The sequence below is a fragment of the Corticium candelabrum genome, chromosome 4 (genome assembly GCF_963422355.1).
Source record: "Corticium candelabrum chromosome 4, ooCorCand1.1, whole genome shotgun sequence".
Classification (NCBI taxonomy): Eukaryota; Metazoa; Porifera; class Homoscleromorpha; order Homosclerophorida; family Plakinidae; genus Corticium; species Corticium candelabrum.
The window spans coordinates 4,044,765-4,068,151 of NC_085088.1; the positions used below are offsets into that span (position 1 = coordinate 4,044,765).

Here is a 23,387-nt window from a genome sequence, read left to right on the forward strand (position 1 = left end):
TTTCTTCTTGTTTAGCCCATTTACGTTTCTGTTTCCACTTACAACTCAAAGTACGTAACCTAGAACTACGTAAACAGATGGCAATTTTTTTAAATATTTTACAATAATTTTATTTTGTAAATTTTGATACAAAACATGTGCATTGTCTTCTTTGAGAGACTATTATTTTGACCCTTGTTGCTAAATTACGAGAGACGCTTTGTTTCGTTTCTTTCGTCTCTACAAGCTTTCTGTCTTCTCTCTCAACTATAATTTCATTCATTAGTAGCTAGCTCACTCTCTCTGAACCTTTTTTGGGTTCTAGGTTGGTGTAGTGGCGATGCCAGTAAATTTGGCATATTGTCCATTTCTTGTACATCGTTGAGAGTGGGAATGCTTGTAGTTTCATAGACAATGGGTAGAAGCTCTAACTCTAACGAAGGAACAATGATTTTCACAGAGTGACTGTTAGAGTAGAGATCGACATTTCTAGGTACCCAATGAAATGTTGCAATAACTTGCAATTGTTACATGTTGCCCAGCTATCAAACAAGTCGTCTAACGTACGTGAGGAGATATTCCGGGTAACACAAAGCATGATCAGAAACTATAAACTCTCGAGCCTTCCATCTCACTGACAATTCTCCAATCACCGAATCGTGACGCTGTTGAGAACAGAACTGATCTGAACAGCTGCTGACAAGGCAGGGTGGTCTCCTCAAGTGTGTTGCTATTTCAGCAGCTAGGTAGTGTGACTACTAAGCATCACATGAGCTAAAAACATGTACTTTCCCCCTCCTTTCTTCTTGTTTTGAAAGTCTGATAAACACAGTTTGGTTAGTAAATGAACATCTAGTAATGTGATTTACACTTATTGCCTGAACATAGGCAAGTGGCACATTGGTTGCTTAATAGCTAAAGACAGCAAGTGTACAGTACTACACAAATGACTTGACTCTATGCATTTTCTATTCTGCTCTTGCATTTTGTGCAGTAGGTTGTCTAATGCGTATTTCTAGCAAACCTTTCTTCTATACAGTGTCTGTGTCTTCTTATCCACGGGATACGTTCGCCTTGTTACACTTCTGCTGCTATGGGTGTTGCTTGTTGTTTGTTTCGTTGGTTAATTGTTTGTTTGTTTGTTTGTTATTGTTGTTTAATTATAATGGTGATGATGTGTAGGGGTGCACATATGTGTGAAAGTGCGTGCGTGCGTGCGTGCGTGCGTGCGTGCGTGCGTGCGTGCGTGCGTGCGTGGGTATATGTGCTTATATATGTATAGGTATGTAAGCAGCTGAGCTACTATAGCGTATATACACTGGTATACGTTTGGGTTGTTTCATCCTCACACTTAGGTTTTCAATGCACCGTTATCACTTGCCTGTGTATATATTCGTCCGATTAAATTATTCTGCAATTGTTAGACGTCGAGCAGGTAGCTGTCAAACAAGTCATTTGTTCATTGTCTAACGTACGTGACTAGATATTCCGGGTAACACAAAGTATGATCATAAACTATAAACTCTCGAGCTTTCAATCTCCCTGGCATATCTCCAATCACCGAATCGTGACGCTGGTGAGAACAGAACTGATCTGAACAGCTGCTGACAAGGCAGGGTGGTCTCCTCATGTCTGATGCTGTTTTAGCAGCTAGGTAGTGACTACCAAGCATCACACGAGCCAAAAACATGTACTTTTTCCCTTCTTTTCTCTTGTTTCGAAAGTCTGATAAACACATATTGGTCAGCACAATGCAACAGTCAGTAATGTGGTTTTACATTTATTGCCTCAACCTAGGCAAGTGGCTCATTATTTTACTCTTGCTGATTAGCTATAGAGACAGCAAGTGTATACACAAATGACTTCATGCATTTTCTATTCTACTCTTGCATATTTTGTGCAGTAGTTCCCTGTATTGTGTATTCTCGCAAACCTTTTCTTCTGTTCAGAGTCTGTGTGACTGCCTTCTTATCAACCTGGTACGTCCGTCTTGTTACACTATTGCTGATATCAGTGTTGCTTGTTGTTTGTTTGTTGTGTTAATTGTTTGTTTGTTTGTTATTGTTGTTTAATTATATAATTGTGGCGATGATGTGTAGGTGTGCAAATATGTGTGAAAGTGCGTGCGTGCGTGCGTGCGTGCGTGCGTGCGTGAGTATATGTTCTTATACACGTATAGGTATGTAAGCAGCTAGCTTATACCTACTGGTACACTGTACACCGTTACATTCATGGATTGTCTCATCCTTACACTTAGGTTTTCAATGCACCATTATCACTTGCCTGTGTATTCGTCCGATTTTGAGGATTTCTCCGCAAAGTAAACGCCAGATCCAAACATACCGTATTTCGCTAACCGGAAATCAAACCCATTTTGGCAGATCGCTTGTATTCTTTCTTCTTTGGTACCATGCCACAAGTAGAACTCATTAACCTCAGAATTGAGATGCTGACAAAATGCCTTATCATTTGCAGTCAATACTGGCGGATTTGGAGGAGAGAAGGTTTCTTTCTTCAATAGATCCAGTTTAGCGTCATATTGGTGAAACAAAGCTGGATTCTCCAATCTTTTGACTTCAGTAATTTGGAAGGAGGAGTGAGTTAGCCCTTTCGAATCGCGTCCAACTCCAACGTGTCTGCTTTCCCACGTTGCGTGCATTATATTAGATACTGACGTTTTGACCGCTTGCGAGACGTCCGTCAGCTCGTAAGCGTTCCCGTGATCAAGAAGACTGCCTTGGTACCGAGACCAATCGGCAGGACACTGTCTTTGTGCTGTTTGTGCCAACTGCAATTGAAGACCCTTTCCTTGAAAAAGTTGCTTGTTTCCAATACAATATTCTTCCGTAATTTTAGAGAGTGCGTTTAAGACAAATACGGCGTTGTATTCCACTATAGGTTGCACATTGAGACTGTCAGTTGGTGCCATCATGGGAAGTATTATGTCTTGTGAGAGTCCTGTTGATGTAGAAATGTTAGTGATTCTTTGTTTGACTTCTGGTAGACTCCAGAGATTTTCTGGAGAATGGCTTTCTAGGACTCGAGAGCTCAGGGTATCACAGTGGGTCATAACGACAGCCGAACAAATACCTATAAGAGAGGCGGGCAACAAATTTAGCATTTATTAAAATAGTAGTTGCCAGAGTCAACGCATGCAAATCGTCCATCTTAGCATGCATACAGTATAGATCACTATTTCAGGATTCGTGACGAAACTGTGTGTGCGTGCGTGCTTGCGTGTTTGAGTGTCTACCTAGGAACAAACCTTTTTGGTTCTCTATCTTCTTCATCAATGTTGCCATTACCTGGAGAGGAACCAAGTCTGACGGAGTAACTCCTTCTATCTGTGCCCATGGGTCAGTCGCATTAACACAAAACACGACTAGATGAATTTTGGTTTTTCTGTTGGCGGCATGCGGTGATTTGGAGCACTGTAATTTAGAACCCAAGTTGTCTCGCGATTGCTGTACTCTGCATGCTACTCGCATCTGTATACTTACGTCGTCCATTTTGCCTTCAATTGTTCTAGAGAGCGTTTTGTCTATCGTTTCCTGACCTGTATAGACGTCACAAGTGTCATAGAGCACTACGTCTGAATTGATGTTGAGGATGTAGGGCTTGCAAGGGTTGCTTGAACTACCGCTTTTACCTTGTAGGATCAAAGCGGGTCCGCAGTACCCTTCCATGTCAGTGCTGCTTCGCATGGCAGAAATAAACGTGTTGATGAGCGAAGACTTTCCACTGCCTGCATCACCTAAAATCAGGATATTAAACGGGCTAAAGCCCAACTGTTTCACCGCCTCTCCTCCAAATCCTTGTTGTAAAAGTTCCGCTTTCGATTTACTTGCGTCACGCCTTGCTGCAAATATAGACCAAAACAATTCAACGCAGATGACGATTATTTTTGGTTTCCCTAACATACCTTACCTCTTTCTGCAGACGATATCGATTTTGATTGTGATCCTCCCATGCGCTTTTCCAGAGGATGGGGTCTCACCCTAGCTAGCGATAATGGAAAACTAATAACTGCACTCAGAGTTAAAATTCGTAGATAGTTGTGGGTTAGAATGGGCCATGAACTCCACAGTGGATGCACTTGAGTATGTTGTTATGCTAGCGCACGCGCACTGATCGAGTACCGGAATTTAAATACCTACAAAGTGAAAGTGAAATTGATCAAACATTGGATTCACCAACACGGGTGTAGTTGATGATCCATACATGTGATTAAAACCTGATTACATTGTATGTTTAATTTAACAATTTACGGTATATATCTAAAAATGTGCGGGGTGACAAATAGATTGGCCGTTAAATTTGCTTTTCTCTGCTCTGCTCTGCTCTGCTCTGTCTGTCTGTCTGTCTATCTGTGTGTGTGTCTGTCTGTCTGTCTGTCTGTCTGTCTGTCTGTCTGTCTGTCTGTCTGTCAAATACATATTTCAAATCCAAAGAAATTTCCATCAAGAGCTTAAAAGCTAGTCTTTAAGTGAAGTTTCTCTAAATCAACAACAAACACTTAAGGCTACAACAGATGACCCCAAAGGGGGTCAGAATACATTTAACCACTTAGTTTAAAACAAATTGATATTCGTCAAGGACACTGCAAGATTTTGTCCAGCTGAAATCACTGCCATCTTCCTAGAGATCACACTTGAGTTGCATTGCTGCAGTCTGTCTGTCTGTCTGTCTGTCTGTCAACACACACACACACACACACACACACACACACACACACACACACACACACACACACACACACACACACACACACACACACACACACACACACACACACACACACACACACACACACACACACACACCACACCACACCACACCACACCACACACCACACATTCAAACATTGAACTATTATACACCATCTAAGCAGAGCAACTAAATACTACCCAAGCCAATAGGGCTTGGTTCTACCTACAACTATTATTTTTATGTGGCCGTCTCTTGAACAATCTTCTATATTTCTGTCAACCACTCTATCATTTGATCGTTGTATAGACACACAGAAAACACAACTCTCCAGTATGTCTTGAAGGTTGATGCATTTGGCTTTCCGTCTTCGTCTCTTGATAGCTGTGACAATTTCTTCAAATAGTCTTCAGCTTTCTCTCCCCAACAGCCAAAATGTTCGAAAACTATAGGCACAAATGTTGGTTGAGAACCTCCACGCAATAGCTCCTTGTTGTACTTTTGACCTTCAGACTTTCTCTTCTGGTTGCCGCTTCTCTCTGAATTGTAACTGATAAAACTTCTATTCTATCACTCCAGGGATGCGCTAGTGCAATATCCAATTCAAGATCCCCCTACTCCCCCTACTCTCCCCCTCCTCCCCCTACTCTCCCCCTCCTCCCCCCACTCTCCCCCTACTCCCCCTACTCTCCCCCTAATCCCCTACTCCCCCCACTCTCCCCCTACTCCCCCTACTCTCCCCCTAATCCCCTACTCTCCCCCTAATCCCCTACTCTCCCCCTAATCCCCTACTCCCCCTACCCTCCCTCTACTCCCCCTACTCCCCCGATGCCGAATCAAATATGACTATGTCTGATCTGTCTTCAGAATTGACACACCTTCCTCTGGGTTCTTTCACGTGATATAATTGCATTTAACTCAAACAGTCTGACCATGTCTGTCTGTCATTCTGTCGTCTGTCTGTCTGTCAAATAACATTTATTTCAAACATACATCTACAATACATGTACAAATTATGCTAGCAAGGTAACTATATAAAGTTCTGTAACTGCGAGAGTTTACTAGGACATTTACAGGCTAACTCTGTACCATACAAACTGTAGAGATCTAGTGACAAAGGTGGGTAGCGTGCGTGCGTGGTGTGTGTGTGTGTGTGCGTGTATGTGTGTGTGTGTGTGTGTGTGTGCGCGCGCGCGCGTGTGTGTGGTTTAGAAAAGCTCAAGATCGCTTTCTACGGAAACCGCTTGTGCTACATCCACAAATGTGACTCACAATGCTAACTTGTCATCTCTGCATCAAGGGTGGCCTTACATCTGTCGTACTTGCCAGAGGTCATTTAGAAGAACTCAAGACATATGACACACATAAAAGTGACACGGTTTGTTAGAAAATGGAGGGAAATAAGTTGATTTGTTCAGAACGTCGTTTGGCTGATCGTGGACCACAATACAGCAGCCATCATCTATGATGGCCATCTTCCAGGTCCATGCAGGTCCAAGTCTGCATACAAAATTGCAAAATAGGTCATGATGTTATTAAACATTTAATTAAGTTAAGGATAAACTATTGCTTTAGTTGATCAGTAAGCAGTTGTAATAGATATGTAAATCCGTCTTCTGACAAAGCATCCATTACATTCGAACTGTAGTCTATTCTCTGTGCAGAAACTAGTTCCATTCCAGGTGGTTTTTGAACTGTAGGAGCAGTCTGGGCATTACCAGGAATAGGAATTAGAATGGGCTTTGATTTTGCTAAGGTATGAAACACAACAAGTCTGTCTTGACAGTCAAGCAATGAGAATGATTGCAACTTACTTAGACTCTTGACATCTTCATACGTCTTGGTCAGTGTTCCGCTAATAATTCGATCTGGCAATCCCATAAAAAAGACTACCAAGCTATCAGAATATTCTCTTGTCTCATCGCTCTCAGACTGAAGGTCTCGCAACTTTTGAACGACCACTTTCCATTCTACAACAATTAGAGCAGAGGAATGACAATGTCACATGTACACTTGAAAGTAATTTCTAAGCAATAATTGCCAATTACTCTGTCTGGTTTGTATTTTCTGACAGAGTGTCTTTGCAAAACGTCCGTCACAGTTCCAGTAAACAATCAGAATATGAGGCTCTGCACTACTTACTACTTCAACTGTAAACATAGAACTATAGATAAATATGAATCACATGCAACAAAATATAAAAATCACCTACCGTTTTTACTTTCACTTTCGTCTTTTCCAACAACGACCGTTACTTGCCCTGTCAATGTACTTAGGCGAAGCCTCAACTCGGCGTTTTCGTTTTCCAATGCGGACACGCGTTCCTTGTACGTGTTTAACTCTTTTCTCAGCTAAACGGGGTGAAGAAATTCTACAGCCTGTCGATGGATCGACTTTGTAGAACTCTATATATACATGTACCTCATCCAATTCATTAGAGTAAAAGCTTGTTTGTTCTTGTGCTTGCCTTTTGCTGGTATTGCTACACGCATGTCATACCAAGTCTAGCTACCATTGTAAATGCTACCGTTGGATTGTTTTGATGTCACCTTTGCCTGTCTTGTTGACTGGCCAAATTACTCATCTCAATCTCTTCTCGCTCTTCAGAACCTACGTCGTCAATTTCTGCTCGAATACAGCAGAAAAAAGATCTCTTGCGAGTGCTATTACGGCGTCTCTTCTTTGGTCTTGCAGCCATGTTGTGCGCAGGTGAAAGGAGTACTAATTAACTCTGTATACGGGAGTTCGCCGAATCTCATCTAGATGACGTTTCAATTAACAGTTAGACAATGATATATGTATTTAAGACATTAAGCAATGAGTTGTCTGCTGATTACCACGTCAACGGTGCTAACAGAATTTAGTCAATATTTAATCTAAGATTTGCAATTAGCGATTTAATGGCAATAATTGCCAGTCAAATGACTTTTCTAGACTCTGTGAGTGTGATATAGCAATAAAAGCTGATCTGATCATGATGTGCTATATTTGATTATAACGGAATTAAGTTTGATATTGACCTAGGTTTTGCTGCTTAGGAGATTTGAATTCATGGAGTTCTGAGATGGTTGGCCGGGAGACTTGCCAAGAGGGTGTTTTAGCAGCCTAATGAGACAAGACCAAAGTATGAACAAAAGTTGTCATAAGATATATATTACTTTACTTTATTCTACTATTAATATATAAACACCCAGCTGCTCATACTTCCTAATATTTTAGTAAAGAAGATCAAATAAATGGCAGATAAATAACCAGCTGCATATAACCGGAAAGTTCAATAAACAGTCTTGACAGGTGAAAGAGCCAATTTTGAAAACAGGCTGGGTTGTTTAACAAGATTGTTTGGGAGCTGTTTATAGCTATACAACCCTTTTTTCTCTAGGACTTAATTTCCTCAAATTCCTGTAGTTATTCTAATGAATTGCAATAACAAATAAACAACAGACAGAACAACTTCATTATCAATGTGCAATCTAAACCATTTCAAAGTTCTAAACAAAGGTCAAGTCAGATTTTTGTCTGCTGCAGTTATTTTATTCCCTTTTTGTCTCGTGCAACCTTTTGCTCTAAGTACCCTTCAGCTATTTTCATAAGAGTCTTCAGCACATGAATTGCATTGCAGTCCACTATTGGAGATCTCTTGAATTCATCTGTTTGAGCCACCATTGGAAGGACAATGCTTTTTTGCACTCCTGTTGCTTTTGATACGTTGTTGAGACATTTGGCCACTTCGGGCAATACTCGGATTTCTTCTGGATTTGCACAGTCTAAAACTCGTTTTGTAACAAGATCAACCTTAGTTACGAGGGCAGCAGAGCAAATACCTAAGAAGTACAGAAATACATGACAACAATCATTATGTTATGAATAATGTGTGATACTGTGTGCTGTTTACTATATAGTTATGATGTTGAAATGCTACTGTTAATTAAGGGTATGGTGCAGTTTCAGTTTGTACTTACTTAAAAAGGATGGTTCTTGTGTAGTTACCAACGTGCTTGTTGTATGGTCTTTCTTCTTTTTGATTTGTTTGTTGATCTGTTTATTTATCTGTTAATAGATGTACCTACTCTTTATAATCCAACTACATGCAGTAGGTTGCTGGTTAATTAGCACAGATTACATGCAGAAACACTACCTTCCTCCCTTCCTTTCTGTAGTAGTTTGGGGTTGTCTTGGGGAGATGTCTTGGGGCGCTTGCGCAGTACGTGAGACTAAGCTTGTTTGGCGGGTTTCGTTGTGTTGTTGAGTTAGAGTGCTGATACACGAGTCTAGATACTACACTTTCTTCTCTGCCTGTCTGTCTGTCTGTCCATCTGTGTTTGTGTCTGGTGGTTCTTTTTAGTATTTCTGTACCATAGAATTATTTGTGTAGGCAGGGCCCACACGTAAGCTCATATAGAACAAACTGTTCGTCTGTCTGTTTCCGTCTCTGTTTGCTTGACTGTCTGTTTGTGCATTAAATTTCTTTGTGGTGTTATAATTTTATCTACGTAGCGTATACAAGCAAAACCATTTTACTAGCCTTTCTTTTCATTGATCTCCTTCATCATGTTTATCATCTTTGACAGTTCTTCATAGTCTGCTTGCACAATTTCGTCTGCTTGTGCCCAATGGCTTTCTCCACTGACACAAAACACAACCATATGTATTTCCCGTCCAGGAATGATTCCTTTATATTCAGCTGTTGAGTAACTGGGAGGCTTTTCATCAGATTGTTTAGTTTCTAATACTGAAGTTGCTTCTCGTCCACCTTCAGGCATGACTCCATCTAACATTTTACTGAGAGAGTCATCCAAGTAGGTCTTATTGAGATATATGCCCCATGCGTCAAACATCACAATTCCTGACTTCTCAGGCAAAGTGTAACATCTGTAACCAGTCGTGACATGATCATCTTGTACGCCAAGGCTCAATGCTGGAAAATACATCTCCTCGTCGTCGTGCATAGCAGTTACAAACGAGTTGATGGCCGACGACTTGCCACTAGCGACCTCACCCATAACCAGGATGTTGAAAGGGGAAATGCCCAACTTTTTCATTGACGGCGTTTGAAAGCTCTTGTAGAGGTAATCGGAGCGCAACTTTTTAGCATTACGCTTTGCTATTAGAAAACAACACAAAAGTTGAGAATTAACTGTCTGTAGACGTGGCCGCGCTTTCGGCGCGCTGCATGTATTTGGAAGCTGTACGAGTCTAGAGTGTGTCCTTCACACTGTGTCATGTCAAAGAATTCTTTCTGTACTATAGTTTAGAAAGAGACCTACCGATATTGGATTTTGACAATTCTCCTCCCATTTTGTTCACTTCGTTGGACAGTCTAGATTGGCGATTCTGATGACCACGTGCACACAAGCAGAATAAATATATACAAAATGACAGCCGGCAAACACAAGATTAGACAAGTGTAATAGGAAAACCTTCAGTGTTGCGAATCTTTCAGAGGGTTTTCCTGTTTGTCGCTTCTACGACGCATGCGTAAAAAGATAGGTTAGGTTTACTATATTTCTAATAAACGTGCTAGTTTCTAGTGGTTCAGCTCAAAGGTACGTACGATAAAGATTGCAGACGGCAACCATGCACGTAGACTGAACGACTCGTGACGTAAAGTATTAGTTAGCTAACTAACTACTTAGTGGCCACAATCCTTTTTAAATTAATTAATTAAATTGCGACATAGCTCTAGCTGTCACCAAAGATATTCTAAAAGCCTAGAGTGCGTCGCATGGTACTGTATACTGCCGCACACTAGCTTTTTAGATTGATATTAATTCAACACCCGACATTTTGCGATGAGTGGCCAAGCAAAAAGACAAGAAGGCGGCCGCGAGCCTCCTGGCCGTCGATTGGAGGTTAGTGCTCTACTAGCTATATATAAATCTGTACGGGTTTAGCTAGCAGACAGTACACAGCAGAGGACACACTACTTCGTGAAATTGCATGCATAGTCTTGGTGAGCGAGCCAAAATTTTTGCATAAGTCAAAGTATTGTGAAAGCGTTCCTACATACTTTTGCTGTATAAATAAATCTGTGCATGTGGTTACGTTGGGGCTGAATCAGAAACAGCAATACTTGAGTGACTCATTTGGGAAGCAAAGTGAAAGTGACTTGGATGATCCGTTTTCGTGGTGTTTTGTACTAGAATATCAGCTAATTAATGTACATGACATCAGGGGCAGTGAAGCTGGGGCCCTCAACTTCAGGGCCCTCAACTTGGGCGACTAAATTTTAGCGTCGTCTCGCGACGGAAACACAATTGAAACCGACTGGAAGGCGGTTAGACGGTAGTCATATTTCCTGCTAATTTAGTTATTTAGTAAATTCAGGACAGCTCTCTAGACAGAAAGAAGTAATGAAGGCGGTTTTTAGATTTGGGATAACTTTTGTTGAAAGCAGCTAACAAGGATACGTATACGAGGAAGAATGGAAAGATTTGCTTGTCGTGCTGCAAAGATGATGTTGCCGTGGAACGTTCGGGAGTGCAGCTGAGGCTTCTATTTGACACTAGCTGTCTATACGAAAGGCATTTCTTCACCTAGAAGGATGACCAGCCTAGTAGATATACATACATGTACCGTACCATTTGTGTGGCGTTGAACTACACTACGTAAAGAATTGCATTTGGAAGTACACAAACTGTTCCGGCTATACTTGACCCCGCCCAATATCTTCAGCTACGTCGGAGAGAACTTTTCTTCTTTACGTCACTTGAAGACTTTCTAACGGAATAACGAAAAGATTGAATACTGTCGTATGCTTTACATAACTTCGCCGCCTTTGCATGTGCACGTATGTATGTCGTGATAGACAATTTGTCAAGTTGTATGTGTAGCTGAACTTTGAAAATTGGTTATTTAAATCAACTTTAAATTAGAATGGATTTTTGTTTTTAGTGTTTTTAGAAATAGCTACACTGATATACCAATTTAAAGTTTCTCACACTAGTATTATTCTATTGTCTGTATGTATATGTAGTGTATTCTTCTAGTCTTATCTTAGTCAATTAGAACAGCTTTTATATAACTAATTGTTTGTTAATATTTTGATCTAATGTTAGACTATTTTCTTAGAGCGTAATGTCATAAGTATGTGCATTGGTTTAGAAAGAGAATTGTGAGGTGGCACAACAACTGACTGAACAAGCTACTATTCTGAACAACATTGATGGAATTCTTCAAAAACTCGTTAGAGAGGTATATATAAGGATAATTATTGCAAAGCAGTGAAATGATAACTACAGGAATGAAATCAAATTGTTGAAGTGTTAGTTAATAAATATATGAAATTATAACAACATGGATCAAACTTTTAGCATACAATAATTGACAATGATGTTGAGTAGAGGTGAGTGGTGGTGCATGGTAATTGGTGGTGGAGTGGATGTGGTGATGCATTGTGGTGGCAGCATATACAAGTGATGTGATTGTGACGGTAAAAGTGATGTGGTGGTGGTGAATGTGTAACAGAGTGATGGTGCTAGTAATAACGGTGATGACGAAGAATGAAAAGTAGAAAGATGAAGAAATGGAAAAAGAGAAGGAATAGAATAACAACATTAATCATAATAGCAATAGTAATCAACCACAAGCAATTAATCTTCATATTTTTCTTTTAGGTAGCAGTTGGCAATGAGTTGAGTAAGGTTAGTTAGAGCATTACGTTCTATATGTGTCATTTCAAGCCTTAACTGCTGTTTACACTTTCATTGCAGAAGAAGATTTTGAAAAAAGTAACTGTTTCCTTGATGTTCATCCGTGATTAAACTTAAACTTAATTTAGTGTGACTTTGACCTACAATGCATATCATGTGTGTGTAAAGGACAGTGAAATTCAAAACTTGAAGCAAGATTTGGAGATAGTTAGAGATAGCAAAGCTAGCGTAGAAGTCGAATTGCAACAAAGTAAAGAAACATTAGAAAACACGGTACGAGACGTTTGTCTGACATGAATATATATTTACAGAACTAATGTACCTGGTTTGTGAAACAGGAAAAGAAGAAAAACCATCTAGAAGAAGAACACGAACGAGCCAAACAAGAACTTCAGAAACAAGTAGAAATAGAAACATATCTCATATTCTAGAGTTAAAATAGATAACACTGGCCAAAAATCTATTGATATAGACAAATGAGAAGAAACAAGGAGCTGATAGGAATAGACAACTTGAAGCACACGTAGAAGCCTTGAAAGGCCAACTTCAAGACTTCAAGACTAATCTGGAAGAGGAAACAACTACATTGAATAGATACAAAAGACAAGTATAGTTTATTAATTTGCTTGTTTTAGTAATAGTTGCTTGAACGTTAATTATATTTTCTTTTAGTTTACTAGAGCTGAACTGGAAGGTCGTGAAGGTCGAGTTGCAATGAGATGCATAGTGTAAATAACAAACTGCAGTAGCTAATTAATAGAAATTGTTTTCAATTTGTTGCAGACGCTAGTTTTACGTTCATAGTGTTGAACAGAGGTTGCCCGGGTCATCTTGCTCACCACCTTGCAACTAAAATTAAAGATTTATACCGTAAGTATCACGCCGCAATTTTTGTCTCCCTTTCTTCTGTCTCTTTATTTTTTCCGGTTAATTTTTTATATTAATTCTCGTTAGCTTACTGTAAACACCAAGTGAGGTCATGGCAAGAAATTGGGAGTGATAAGTCATTGCTAACAAATGAAGAGCTGTCAGGCGTTGTTTTCATGTTTGGTCCGAGTGGGAGAACTGTTTCACAGACCAAAAATGACTTGGATGATGACTTCCAATCTCTACTTGGTAACTACTGTTACGTATGATACCTCGTGTAACTATCTCTGCATACGAAGAAATAGCAAGCTGAGTTTAATGGGTTTCATTCCCATTTGCTATTTTGTGTATATAGCTGCATGGCTTGTCTTTCTGGCTGTCAATACACAATATGTATTTTTTCACAAATAATATATCTAACTAGCTATGCGCGTGTATTGCGTGAGTGAAAGTCTCTAATTTCAGCAACTACGTGTCTGTTCGTATGTCTGTTTGAGTACTATCAGTCTGTTTGTTTGTCTTTCTGGCGTCTGTGCGTCTGTTTGTCTACTCATTTGTGTATTCTTTACATCTTCTGTGTGTGTGTGTGTGTGTGTGTGTGTGTGTGTGTGTGTGTGTGTGTGTGTGTGTGTGTGTGTGTCCGTGCGTCCGTGCGTTCGTGCACGCGTATGCGTGAAAGTAATTGCATGTATCTGTTTGACTTTAGGAGATTTAAAAGTTGCCAAAGTGTTCCTGCCAGTCATAACTATGAACAAAAAGGCCAAAGTTCCAGTTGTATCTGGCGTAACAATGCTTAGAGATTCGTTCTTCACTTACAATTCATCTGGCCAAAAGGAAGACATCAACCAATCATTTGACATAAGTCCCAAAGAACTACGTCATCTCATAAGAATTCTAATGGGTGTTCCTAACCCCTAACCCATTGACTAATTGCAGAATTGGTATCTATAGCTGTGCTGGTAGATAATGCATGGTCAATGCTAGCTAATACTCTATAATCTAGAATCGTTTGATGTTTCGCCTTGCATCCGCGAAAAGGCAATACACCGACAACAGTGAAATATTGCGATAGGTTTGCGCATGCTCAAATCGTGCATGCTACGATCAAAATGGGCGCTTTTTGGCCAAAACTAGAACAGGTGAGAATTTGCAAGTAACGACTAAGTGTCTTTCTTTAGAGTCATCTAGTAGAGAAATGCGTAGGTATTGTATTCGGTTCAGAGTTTGATACGTACTTCTAGAGTCCATGGAGCTCCTGGTCAAATAATTAATAAAATTCGAGAATCTCCAGAGTAATTAAGTGCATGATCTCCAGTTTGGAGTTAATTAGGAGGGAATTGGATGTTTACACGTTGTGCAAGAAGTAATTACCTATTGAATGATTCTAGATGTATGCTTGCATGTACATGTGGGCTTGAATGTAGCTCATTATAGGGTCTTCTAGGTAAGCTGATTATATAAGCGAGCTGTAGTGCCAGTGCAGGGACAGTCATCGTGAGATCACTTGAGACATGGTAGACTAAACAGTCTTTAGGAGTGAATTGGGCTGATCGATCAGCTATCTGAGCATGTTGAAGTCAGGAATGGATGTAACAGGAGTATTTTACCACCCATTCTTTTCGATGTACTTGTGGATGACTTGCTCGATCATGTGGAGTAAAATGGCAAAGTTACTAAAGTTGGAGGTTTTTAATGGGACATGGGTATATTGCACAAGACATCTTCATGATCGAGGTTTATTACGTAATTATTGAGAAGTGTGCTGTAGTTGTAGCTAGTCAAATACCAGCTATCAAGATGCAACTATTACCTGGTCACGTATAGATCTAGCATATAGATCACCTTGATCATCTGGGATGTGTGACACAGGACAATAGAGATATACATGTTTATCTGTTAATGAACACTCAAATTGGAAAATTATGTAGAGCTTCGAAGGCTGTTATTGAAGAATTGGGGTTGTTATGGTCCCCGGAGAAGAAATCTGGAGACAGGTGGTGATGAAACAGTTCATACCTGCATGTACTCATGCAGTTTGAGAGTCTTTGTGAAGTCAGAAACCTGTTGAATTTGCCATGGTGGTGTGTGATTCAAAGAAACTCACCATGTCAGCTAGAGGTGGACACATTGAGAGAGAGAATTGTGAAATGGTTTCAAGAGGCAAGCAATGAGGAAGGAACAGTTGTTATTTTGTATTGCAATGCATCGCAAGTATGACACGGTTGTTGGGATCACTTTAGCTACTAGAATAGTCTCCATGGCCAGGTGATCGAAATTCCTTGGGAATGATAGTGCTACTAGAATGATTTTTGTCGTATTTGTACAACTTATAACTGACCTTGCATGATTGTCATACAATAATAGATTTTGCTGTATAAGTGTTAGTGTGTGTATGTGTAATGTTTGTGTTTTAGCTGTTTTCTTCTATGCTCTCACTTAAGTGAACTGTTCCTTTGTAGAGGTGTGACAGAAATATATTTAGAGTGTTATAACTCTAGTCATTAATTATCATTTTTAAATTTAAGTTCCAGCAATGCCATTGTTTGACATGTTACTGCTATAACTGCAAGGTACATGCAAGTTTGAGGTTAGGTACTATGTGCCTATCTTTAATTAATTAAGGCTTATGCATGCTTAGCTAACGTACTTTTACTTGAAGCCATGTTTGAAGTGGTAATATTCACTAATAAAGTACGGCTAGGTCTCATTTTGGAAAGGAACTTCTGAGTTAGGCTGGGATGAGAATGATCGAGTTCCACAAATTAAGTCAACTTGCAATGAATACACTATTTGTACTGAATTGGGTACCATATAATGATTTCTTGTGCCACTGCTGTAGAGGTTGTGCAGTGATCAACTTGTGAGCTGGTCTGATTTCTCACAGCAATGCTAACAGTGTGTGAGGAGAGAGGCTGAGATTCATGTTTGTGACAACATACAACAGTGCTTTATGCAAATGGTGGCAGAGGGCACTAGCTCTGCCTCACCCTGAGGACCTGTTCATCTTTTTACTTGGATTCTTTCATACAAATGGGACTGGGAAGAATTTTTCGTCCCAATGGGATTTTCGTGTTTTTCGTCTTCGGCTGAGACGTTGAGCTTTCTGAATGGAATAGATACACATTTCGCTCAGTTTTACACAGTCTGCAAAGTCTAGTCTTTGTAGGCACATCTTTTACTAAATGATATTGAAATACTAAAGATAGTCAGATAACGCTTAAACAAAAAGGAATTCTTAATTTGGCAGCAACCATATGTTACACACATTGCTTTACCTACTTGAAAACATCATGCACATGCAGTCTTCTGTTATTCAAGTCAGAATATATGTTCTTATCTCATTTTTGAAATAATTGATATAAGATTAATATGATTAGACTGCATTGCATGCCTTCTTGAAAGCTTCAAATAGACTTTAGCTGTTGGGGCCTATGGAGTGTTTCACTGCTTTGATTGAGTAACGCATTATTAGTACTTCCTGTGTTTTAACAATTAACATAATTAAGGTACAGTACATGTATGATTAGTAAAATTGGTTTCAAATGTACCATTTGTTGCTCCAAATGGACTGGACTGTTTCAACTGATTTTCTCATAGGGTACACAACAAACATTTGGTGAACAGTTGTGTTCACGCACAACAAAGTATCAGGAATTCTTTACGTTGTTTGAAGCGTTGGAGGCAGAGGTAAGATGTGGAAGTAATGATGATTTGTGACTGTTCGAAAGCCAGTGCTGTACACAAATATTTAACTGGAGTGTGCATGCACTGGGGTTACAGTAATACTGCTGTGGGTGGTTTCCTAGTTCAACAACCAGTAATTGGAATGTAGGCTTGCACATGTGCTCATTAATTGTTATCACTTAGCCAGACTCACGGAGCCTGGCTGTGTTCGGTTCCCATATGACATTTTCAGCCTCCCGTGAGTGGTGTTATAATTGGCATGCCAGATATGTCCGCAATTGCATGTGCCAGTCAATGTGCCCAGTCTCTTCTCACCGTGTTGTAGGTGCCAGTGCTGGTGCAGCAGCTGTTCCATGTAAGCTAGCTAGCAGTGAGGGTTTAACATTTTAGTGCTTCTTTATATTCAAATTGGGCTTCAGCAGTAAATTATTCTCAACATCAGCTTTGTGCATTGTTTTACTTCATTCTTAATAATCCTTTTTAATCTTACCTTAGGGTATGGTTTTATAGGCCTGGGGGGGGGGAGATGACCGGCTGGACACTCGAGCCTAGGTATGGTTAGCAAAACTCCACAGAACTGCACTAATGCTTAATTATTAAGTTGTGCTAGTAGGTTGGTAGCAGGGTACTGAAGTCTTGTTGGTTGACATAATAATTATATAATAGTGAAGTAGAGGAGGCATTGCCTAATGTGTAAAGATGTAGTGTATCTGCTTACCGTAGTGCTTAAGGAAGTCTGAGGTAATCATAAAATGCATATAGTAGTTAGGTAATTTTAAACATTGGATATACATGCTTTATAATTGCAAACATACAGTGATCCAGTGGTAAGCATCTCATAAAAAAATCAAAGTGTGTGCATGTTACCATTTGTATGTAGGACTGTGTTTGCATGCATGGCAATCAACTCAGTGAATTTGTTATTGATATGTTATATGCATACACAGGCATCTGCCTATCATTTAGTGATTTGCATGGCTGCTAGGCATATGGCATAGTATGATGGTAAAAAGGCAGTACGTGGCACATGTAAGCAGAGTTGGCTACGAAAAGTAGAGCTGCCATAAGAAACAGACACAATAGTACAAACCTATAGAGATGTTGAAATGGCAACATGTTCATATAAAGTCGAGAGATAGTCAGGTTACATAGAAACCATGGCATGGTGGAATAGATCGAGTGTTAGACAACGCGTGTGTTTACCTAACTATTGCTGCTGCTTTTTAATGTCACTTTAGTGATCTATTGTTGGTCATTATTTGATTTAAACAAAGTGATAGCAGTTGCTAATGTGTGGTGCACAATTACTTTTTTGTAATTACTTATGTACTTTATAGCTACAGTTTAGAACCTACATGTTGATAGAAAATCATAGCAACAGTAATTCTATCTAAATAGATGATGTTCAGAAAGATGAGTAGCTAATTGTACACAAGTACAAATAATTTGTATTTTTTGTAATTTGACTCTGTGATCAGTTTTTGGTATTATCATAGTTGTCTGCAACTTCAACTTTGACGGTGCCTGAAGAAATTCTTAAGCAGACTCTACTACTAAAAGGGATAGAGAAAAAACTCAATGAGTTTCTACAGGAGGTATACAGACAGACACTTGAATTATCTTGCGTAGTGTGATTGAGTTTTAGACATTTTTCTACCAGAGAGAATTTCTGTGGACATTAACTTTTGTATACAAAGTAGACGGATAACTTAGTATTTGCACTGTGATTTTAAACAATAATATAATTAGTTAAAAATTAGTGACAAAATATTTTTGTTTAACGAGTGAGACTGGACTTTGTTTGAATTAATTGAAAATGCTTTCTGTTTTTAATGTAGGTTGTAAAGAGAAATCAACTCATGCAGGTTTTCATACTGACTATCTAACTTGCAATTGACAGAGTTGATCAGCAATAATGTGATTTGTTTTCTATTGATTCCTGTACTGACATGCAGAAACTAGATGATCTTGTAGGAACTATTTATGTAATAGATTTTTGCCATTTGTTCTACCACTCGCATTTTATTCAGGATGAGGACAAGAACAAGTTTCATGAGCAAATTTATGAAGAAAACTTGCAGATTGCTAATCAGAAGAATTCCGTGTTAGAGTGCACACGTGAAATACATGAACAGGTGGGCTGGACGTCTGCTAGATTTGTTGCATACCTGTTGATGTATATCATTTGCTTACTGTAACATTGCTCAGCCACTCATGATTGTGTATCTATACAATCATTAGCTGGATCCTACTGTAGTTGTAACCAGTACAGACGTTCTCATGTTTCTGTCATAGCCCATTTAATTACTCCAAACTTCATATTGTCATGCTTTATTTACCTATGCATGTGCATGTACTAGCTGTTATACATAATCCAGCAAATTCTGGGGTGCTATCAACCACTCAGACTGGATCAATTAAGAAGTTGTGTGTGTGTGTGTGTGTGTGTGTGTGTGTGTGTGTGTGTGTGTGTGTGTGCGTGTGCGTGCATCTGTGTGCGTGTGTGCGTGCATCTGTGTGTGTGTGTGTGTGTGTGTGTGTGTGTGTGTGTGTGTGTGTGTGTGTGTGTGTGTGTGTGTGCGTGTATCTGTGTCTGTGTGTCCGTGTGTGTGTGTGTCCGTGTGTCTGTGTATGTGTCTGTGTGTGTCCGTGTGTGTGTGTGTGTGTCCATGTGTCTGTGTGTGTGTCTGTCCGTGTGTGTGTGTGTGTGTCTGTCCGTGTGTGTGTGTCTGTCCGTGTGTGTGTGTGTGTGTGTGTGTCTGTCTGTCTGTGTGTGTGTCTGTCCATGTGTGTGTCTGTCCGTGTCTGTGTGTGTGTGTCCATGTGTGTGTCTGTCCGTGTCTGTGTGTGTGTGTCCATGTGTGTGTGTGTCTGTCCGTGTGTGTGTCTGTCCATGTGTGTGTCTGTCCGTGTCTGTGTGTGTGTCCATGTGTGTGTGTGTGTGTGTGTGTGTGTGTGTGTGTGTGTGTGTGTGTGTGTGTGTGTGTCCGTGTGTGTGTGTGTGTGTGTGTGTGTGTGTGTGTGTCTGTGTCTGTGTCTGTGTGTCCGTGTGTATGTGTATGTGTCTGTTTGTGTCCGTGTGTTTGTCCGTGTGTGTGTGTGTGTGTGTGTGTGTGTGTGTGTGTGTTTGTCCGTGTGTGTGTGTGTGTGCACGCGCATGTGCGTGTGTCTGTTTGTGTGTTCGAGTGTGTATGTCCGTGTGTGTGTGTGCATGTGTGTATATATATATATATATATATATATATATATATATATATATATATATATATATATATGTATATATATTGTACTGTATCTGTATATTTTGAGTTGACTGAACTCACCTCTGCTCATGCATAAACAGTATTATGTACTATAGAGGAAATCTTACTGTAATTAACCAACACATTTATAAAATCAAAGTCCAGCAGCTGTACACTACCAAGTGGCTTGCATGTTTCAACTTTAGGTGGCCAAAGGTATTGCAACAACTAAGCTGATACACCATACAATGTTATGCAGTAACTTATATAAAATGTTCAAAGTAATACTTGGACATTCTTCAGCATGCATCTATAACAATGTGAGCAATGATATCACATGTGGCTGGAATATTAAAAATTCATGTATGTTGACAACTGCTGAATTTAGAAGGTGGCTCTGGTTGGTTTGTTGCTAGGGCAAGGTCATTTGGGTTGCAGTTTTCACAGTCACATATAAATTCTAAAAATATGTTGGTTCGGCCTCCATTGCATCAACTCTGTGCTTGCGTGCATGCTGCACACGTAGAGGCAAAAATTTTTCCCCCATTCTTCTTCTAATTTAATCTAACACAAATATATTAAACTTAATTTATACTGATGTTTCAGCTTTTTGTTCATGTCAACTTGTCACTTTTTATGTTGTTCAGTCAGCAGGGGTTTGTTCATTGATTGCCACCCACCTAGCTATATACAATCCCACATTATCCAACTTTTTTGTGGTAGTCCTAGATGGCACTACAGACTAAACTGTAGTGCTCTGACCACCTTTGCTTGATCATGAAAGTACGTAGAATAAGTCATCAATAAGAACTCTTTGTGTAGGGTAGGAATTCTAGACTTTTTGGCCACCGCTTATCGTCAATGCTGCAGTTTCTCTAATCGAAAAGTGTTCTCTAGATTGAACTTAGAATGCACTTTATTCTCAATGCAATTTGAGCTGAATCGCCATATTTTAAAAGAATAATTGTCCTATTGGTACAGCAATCACCTGAGTGAGTGTGCAGTATTTAGACGCGTCTTAGAAGCAAATATGCACTACAGCAAACCCAACAATACACTGGCCATCTTTCATTTTACATAGCAACCGCGTGCCAACCGTTCTTCCTTGTACATAACAACAAGCAAATTAGCCATCTTCAAAATTTAGCAGTCTAGATGTATACATTTGTCTGTAATTTGTAGGATTCTAGCCATATGTAATATTATTCCTTACTAGGAGAACATTGTTCTAGATGCATGTCGAAGCACTGCCAAGCATGACCTTAAGTAAATACTTGGGAAGATTTACTGTGTGCATGACACTGTGTATCAGACTAGGTGTTGTGTAACTTCATAGCCACTATACTATAAGTGTGTATGTGATTACCGTATTTGCAGAAAACATGCATCCAGGAATTGGAATGGAAAATGGACGAAATAAACCACAAGACTGCTGCAGAGGTATTGATATCAGTCATTGCTAGCAAATGTCTGAACATCCACAACTCGTGACAGGCTGGATTAATTTGTGACTCCAAGACTCTGGAACAACATCTTAAGATGCAAATCGGTGATCTCAAGAAAGAAATCCGTGATACTGATGAAAGATTTCAAAACATGACCAAGCAAGTGGCCAGTTGTAGGGAAACGGTATATAGTCATACTATATCACATTCCATTTAGCCTAGCCACAGATTTAATTGTTAGACTTGTCATTTCTGTAGCTTACTGAGCATGAACTCATACGACGGGAAGGTTGGTTGGTCCATATAGTCCTTGCATGCAGTTACTGCTTGTTTGCTGAATATTGGAATACTGCTGTTTCAGGAATTCACTTCAATGTCCTTGTAGTCCACAAGGATTGTCCAGCTTCACTTTGTCAACAAATGGGTGAAGACTTGACTGGAAGGCATTGTAAGTGTTTTGAGGTCTAGTATTAAAATTGCACCAAAAATTTGAGGCTTATGCTGATCTTGAACAGCTAATTACAGTTACAGCGTATTAAGTTGGAGAGATGCTACCCCTCCTGCAATCAAGAAACAAAAGCCATCTGTTGTTGTCCTGCTTTATGGGCTTACATCAAGTCAACAAGACCACCGAAGTTGGGATTTCGGATCAATTTTAAGTAAGCATCATGTATTTAAATTATATATTCAAATAGTGAACGACTGTGAGACATTCTGTTGTGGTACTATGGTCTGACGAATGTGCAATAAATCTGTGTGCAAGAATATGTCCAATTGAGGTAACAGAATGGTCTGTTTATAGAATTTGACGAGATCATTTTCTTGCCAGTTATGACCTATGGTCAGTCCTCCCAGTCGCAGTCTGTACGACTTCCTATTGTGTCCAATGTAAGGCAAATCCGTTCAGGTTCTTTCTTCACATATGATCCTTCAGCATCACCTATGAGGCTCAACTGGACTCCTCAAGAATGGAGAAACATGAAGGATTGTCTGAAATTTGTACTTAAGCAATAGATGTAATTGATGGTATTGATTTTGAGAAACAATGTTTGATGTTAGTGTAGGCATTCAACTTTCATAGTAGCACAACTACTGTTCACTTGTTACATTGGTAGGTATTGTACAATCAATTTGTGTCACTCTTTGACAAGTTAAAAGTGTTTTCTGTCTTTGCTCGTGTGTGTGCGTGTGTGTGTGTGTGTGTGTGTGTGTGTGTGTGTGTGTGTGTGTGTGCGTGTGTGTCTGTGTCTGTGTGTGTGTGTGTGTGTCTGTGTGTGTCTGTGTGCACGTGTGTGTGTGTGTGCACATGTGTGTGTGCACGTGTGTGTGTGTGTGTGTGTGTGTGTGTGCACGTGTGTGTGTGTGCATGTGTGTGTGTGTATGTGTGTGTGTGTGTGTGTGTGTGTGTGTGTGTGTGTGTGTGCACTGGCATAGGGTTGGGGACTGGGGAAGGCTAAAGCCTCCCCAATGATTGTAGGTGTGTCAAGCCGAAACGCCATATTTTGCCTAAGTCCTAAACAGTCAGATTACTAGTTTAGTTAATCTTAGTGTTGTCTGTTGAGGATGATGTTGACCATCTGTTGGATGGTACGCATCAGCATTTTAACTACAGTGAAACCAGTGTTGAAATAAGTCTGGACACGTGAAGTGTGCATGCCCATCATGTGTATGAAGTTAGAAACATTTTTGGGTAATGGTGGATGTCCATGCAGTAGAAGTAAAAGGGTGTGATATTCCAGTGTGATTGATCAGCACTCCAAACTTGAGGACCACGCTACACCAGTGGTGTGTGTGTGTGTGTGTGTGTGTGT

General features: G+C 39.8%; 5 protein-coding genes across 7 annotated transcripts; 2 read left to right on the top strand and 3 right to left on the bottom strand.

Moving 5' to 3' along the window:
- Positions 1-1,349: 1,349 nt before the first annotated feature.
- On the bottom strand, positions 1,350-6,036 carry LOC134178348 (uncharacterized). Of its 3 annotated transcripts, XM_062645213.1 has the most exons (7): positions 5,959-6,036; positions 3,907-4,132; positions 3,629-3,838; positions 3,480-3,535; positions 3,245-3,410; positions 2,263-3,069; positions 1,350-1,704 (listed from the first exon to the last, which is right to left on the bottom strand). In XM_062645213.1, the coding sequence occupies exons 2-7, from the start codon at positions 3,947-3,949 to the stop codon at positions 1,439-1,441; spliced, it is 1,548 nt and encodes a 515-aa protein (XP_062501197.1). In that variant the 5' UTR covers positions 3,950-4,132; positions 5,959-6,036; the 3' UTR covers positions 1,350-1,438. The 3 variants fall into 3 exon arrangements, with proteins under 3 accessions (XP_062501197.1, XP_062501196.1, XP_062501198.1); XM_062645212.1 differs by having other exon boundaries at positions 3,480-3,838; XM_062645214.1 differs by having other exon boundaries at positions 3,480-3,838; positions 3,902-4,132; positions 5,959-6,035.
- A 40-nt stretch (positions 6,037-6,076) lies between these two features.
- On the bottom strand, positions 6,077-7,399 carry LOC134178351 (uncharacterized). The gene is made up of 6 exons (XM_062645216.1): positions 7,236-7,399; positions 7,108-7,168; positions 6,899-7,037; positions 6,735-6,836; positions 6,501-6,656; positions 6,077-6,437 (listed from the first exon to the last, which is right to left on the bottom strand). Exons 1-6 carry the CDS (start codon positions 7,382-7,384, stop codon positions 6,250-6,252), a joined length of 795 nt encoding a protein of 264 aa, XP_062501200.1. The 5' UTR covers positions 7,385-7,399; the 3' UTR covers positions 6,077-6,249.
- A 672-nt stretch (positions 7,400-8,071) lies between these two features.
- Positions 8,072-10,174, bottom strand: LOC134178359 (uncharacterized). The gene is made up of 4 exons (XM_062645226.1): positions 10,107-10,174; positions 9,954-10,020; positions 9,212-9,790; positions 8,072-8,510 (listed from the first exon to the last, which is right to left on the bottom strand). The coding sequence occupies exons 2-4, from the start codon at positions 9,982-9,984 to the stop codon at positions 8,215-8,217; spliced, it is 906 nt and encodes a 301-aa protein (XP_062501210.1). The 5' UTR covers positions 9,985-10,020; positions 10,107-10,174; the 3' UTR covers positions 8,072-8,214.
- Positions 10,175-10,462: 288 nt separating this feature from the next.
- Positions 10,463-14,264, top strand: LOC134178349 (uncharacterized). The gene is made up of 11 exons (XM_062645215.1): positions 10,463-10,538; positions 11,791-11,880; positions 12,303-12,329; positions 12,399-12,416; positions 12,507-12,611; positions 12,677-12,739; positions 12,811-12,945; positions 13,011-13,041; positions 13,122-13,208; positions 13,293-13,454; positions 13,912-14,264. The coding sequence occupies exons 1-11, from the start codon at positions 10,479-10,481 to the stop codon at positions 14,121-14,123; spliced, it is 990 nt and encodes a 329-aa protein (XP_062501199.1). The 5' UTR covers positions 10,463-10,478; the 3' UTR covers positions 14,124-14,264.
- A 30-nt stretch (positions 14,265-14,294) lies between these two features.
- LOC134178807 (uncharacterized) lies at positions 14,295-22,784 on the top strand. Its single transcript, XM_062645707.1, has 12 exons — positions 14,295-14,344; positions 16,803-16,892; positions 18,386-18,484; positions 18,728-18,754; positions 18,845-18,859; positions 18,920-19,024; positions 21,509-21,571; positions 21,626-21,760; positions 21,835-21,865; positions 21,938-22,024; positions 22,092-22,235; positions 22,379-22,784. The coding sequence occupies exons 1-12, from the start codon at positions 14,315-14,317 to the stop codon at positions 22,588-22,590; spliced, it is 1,038 nt and encodes a 345-aa protein (XP_062501691.1). The 5' UTR covers positions 14,295-14,314; the 3' UTR covers positions 22,591-22,784.
- The last annotated feature ends 603 nt before the right edge of the window (positions 22,785-23,387 follow it).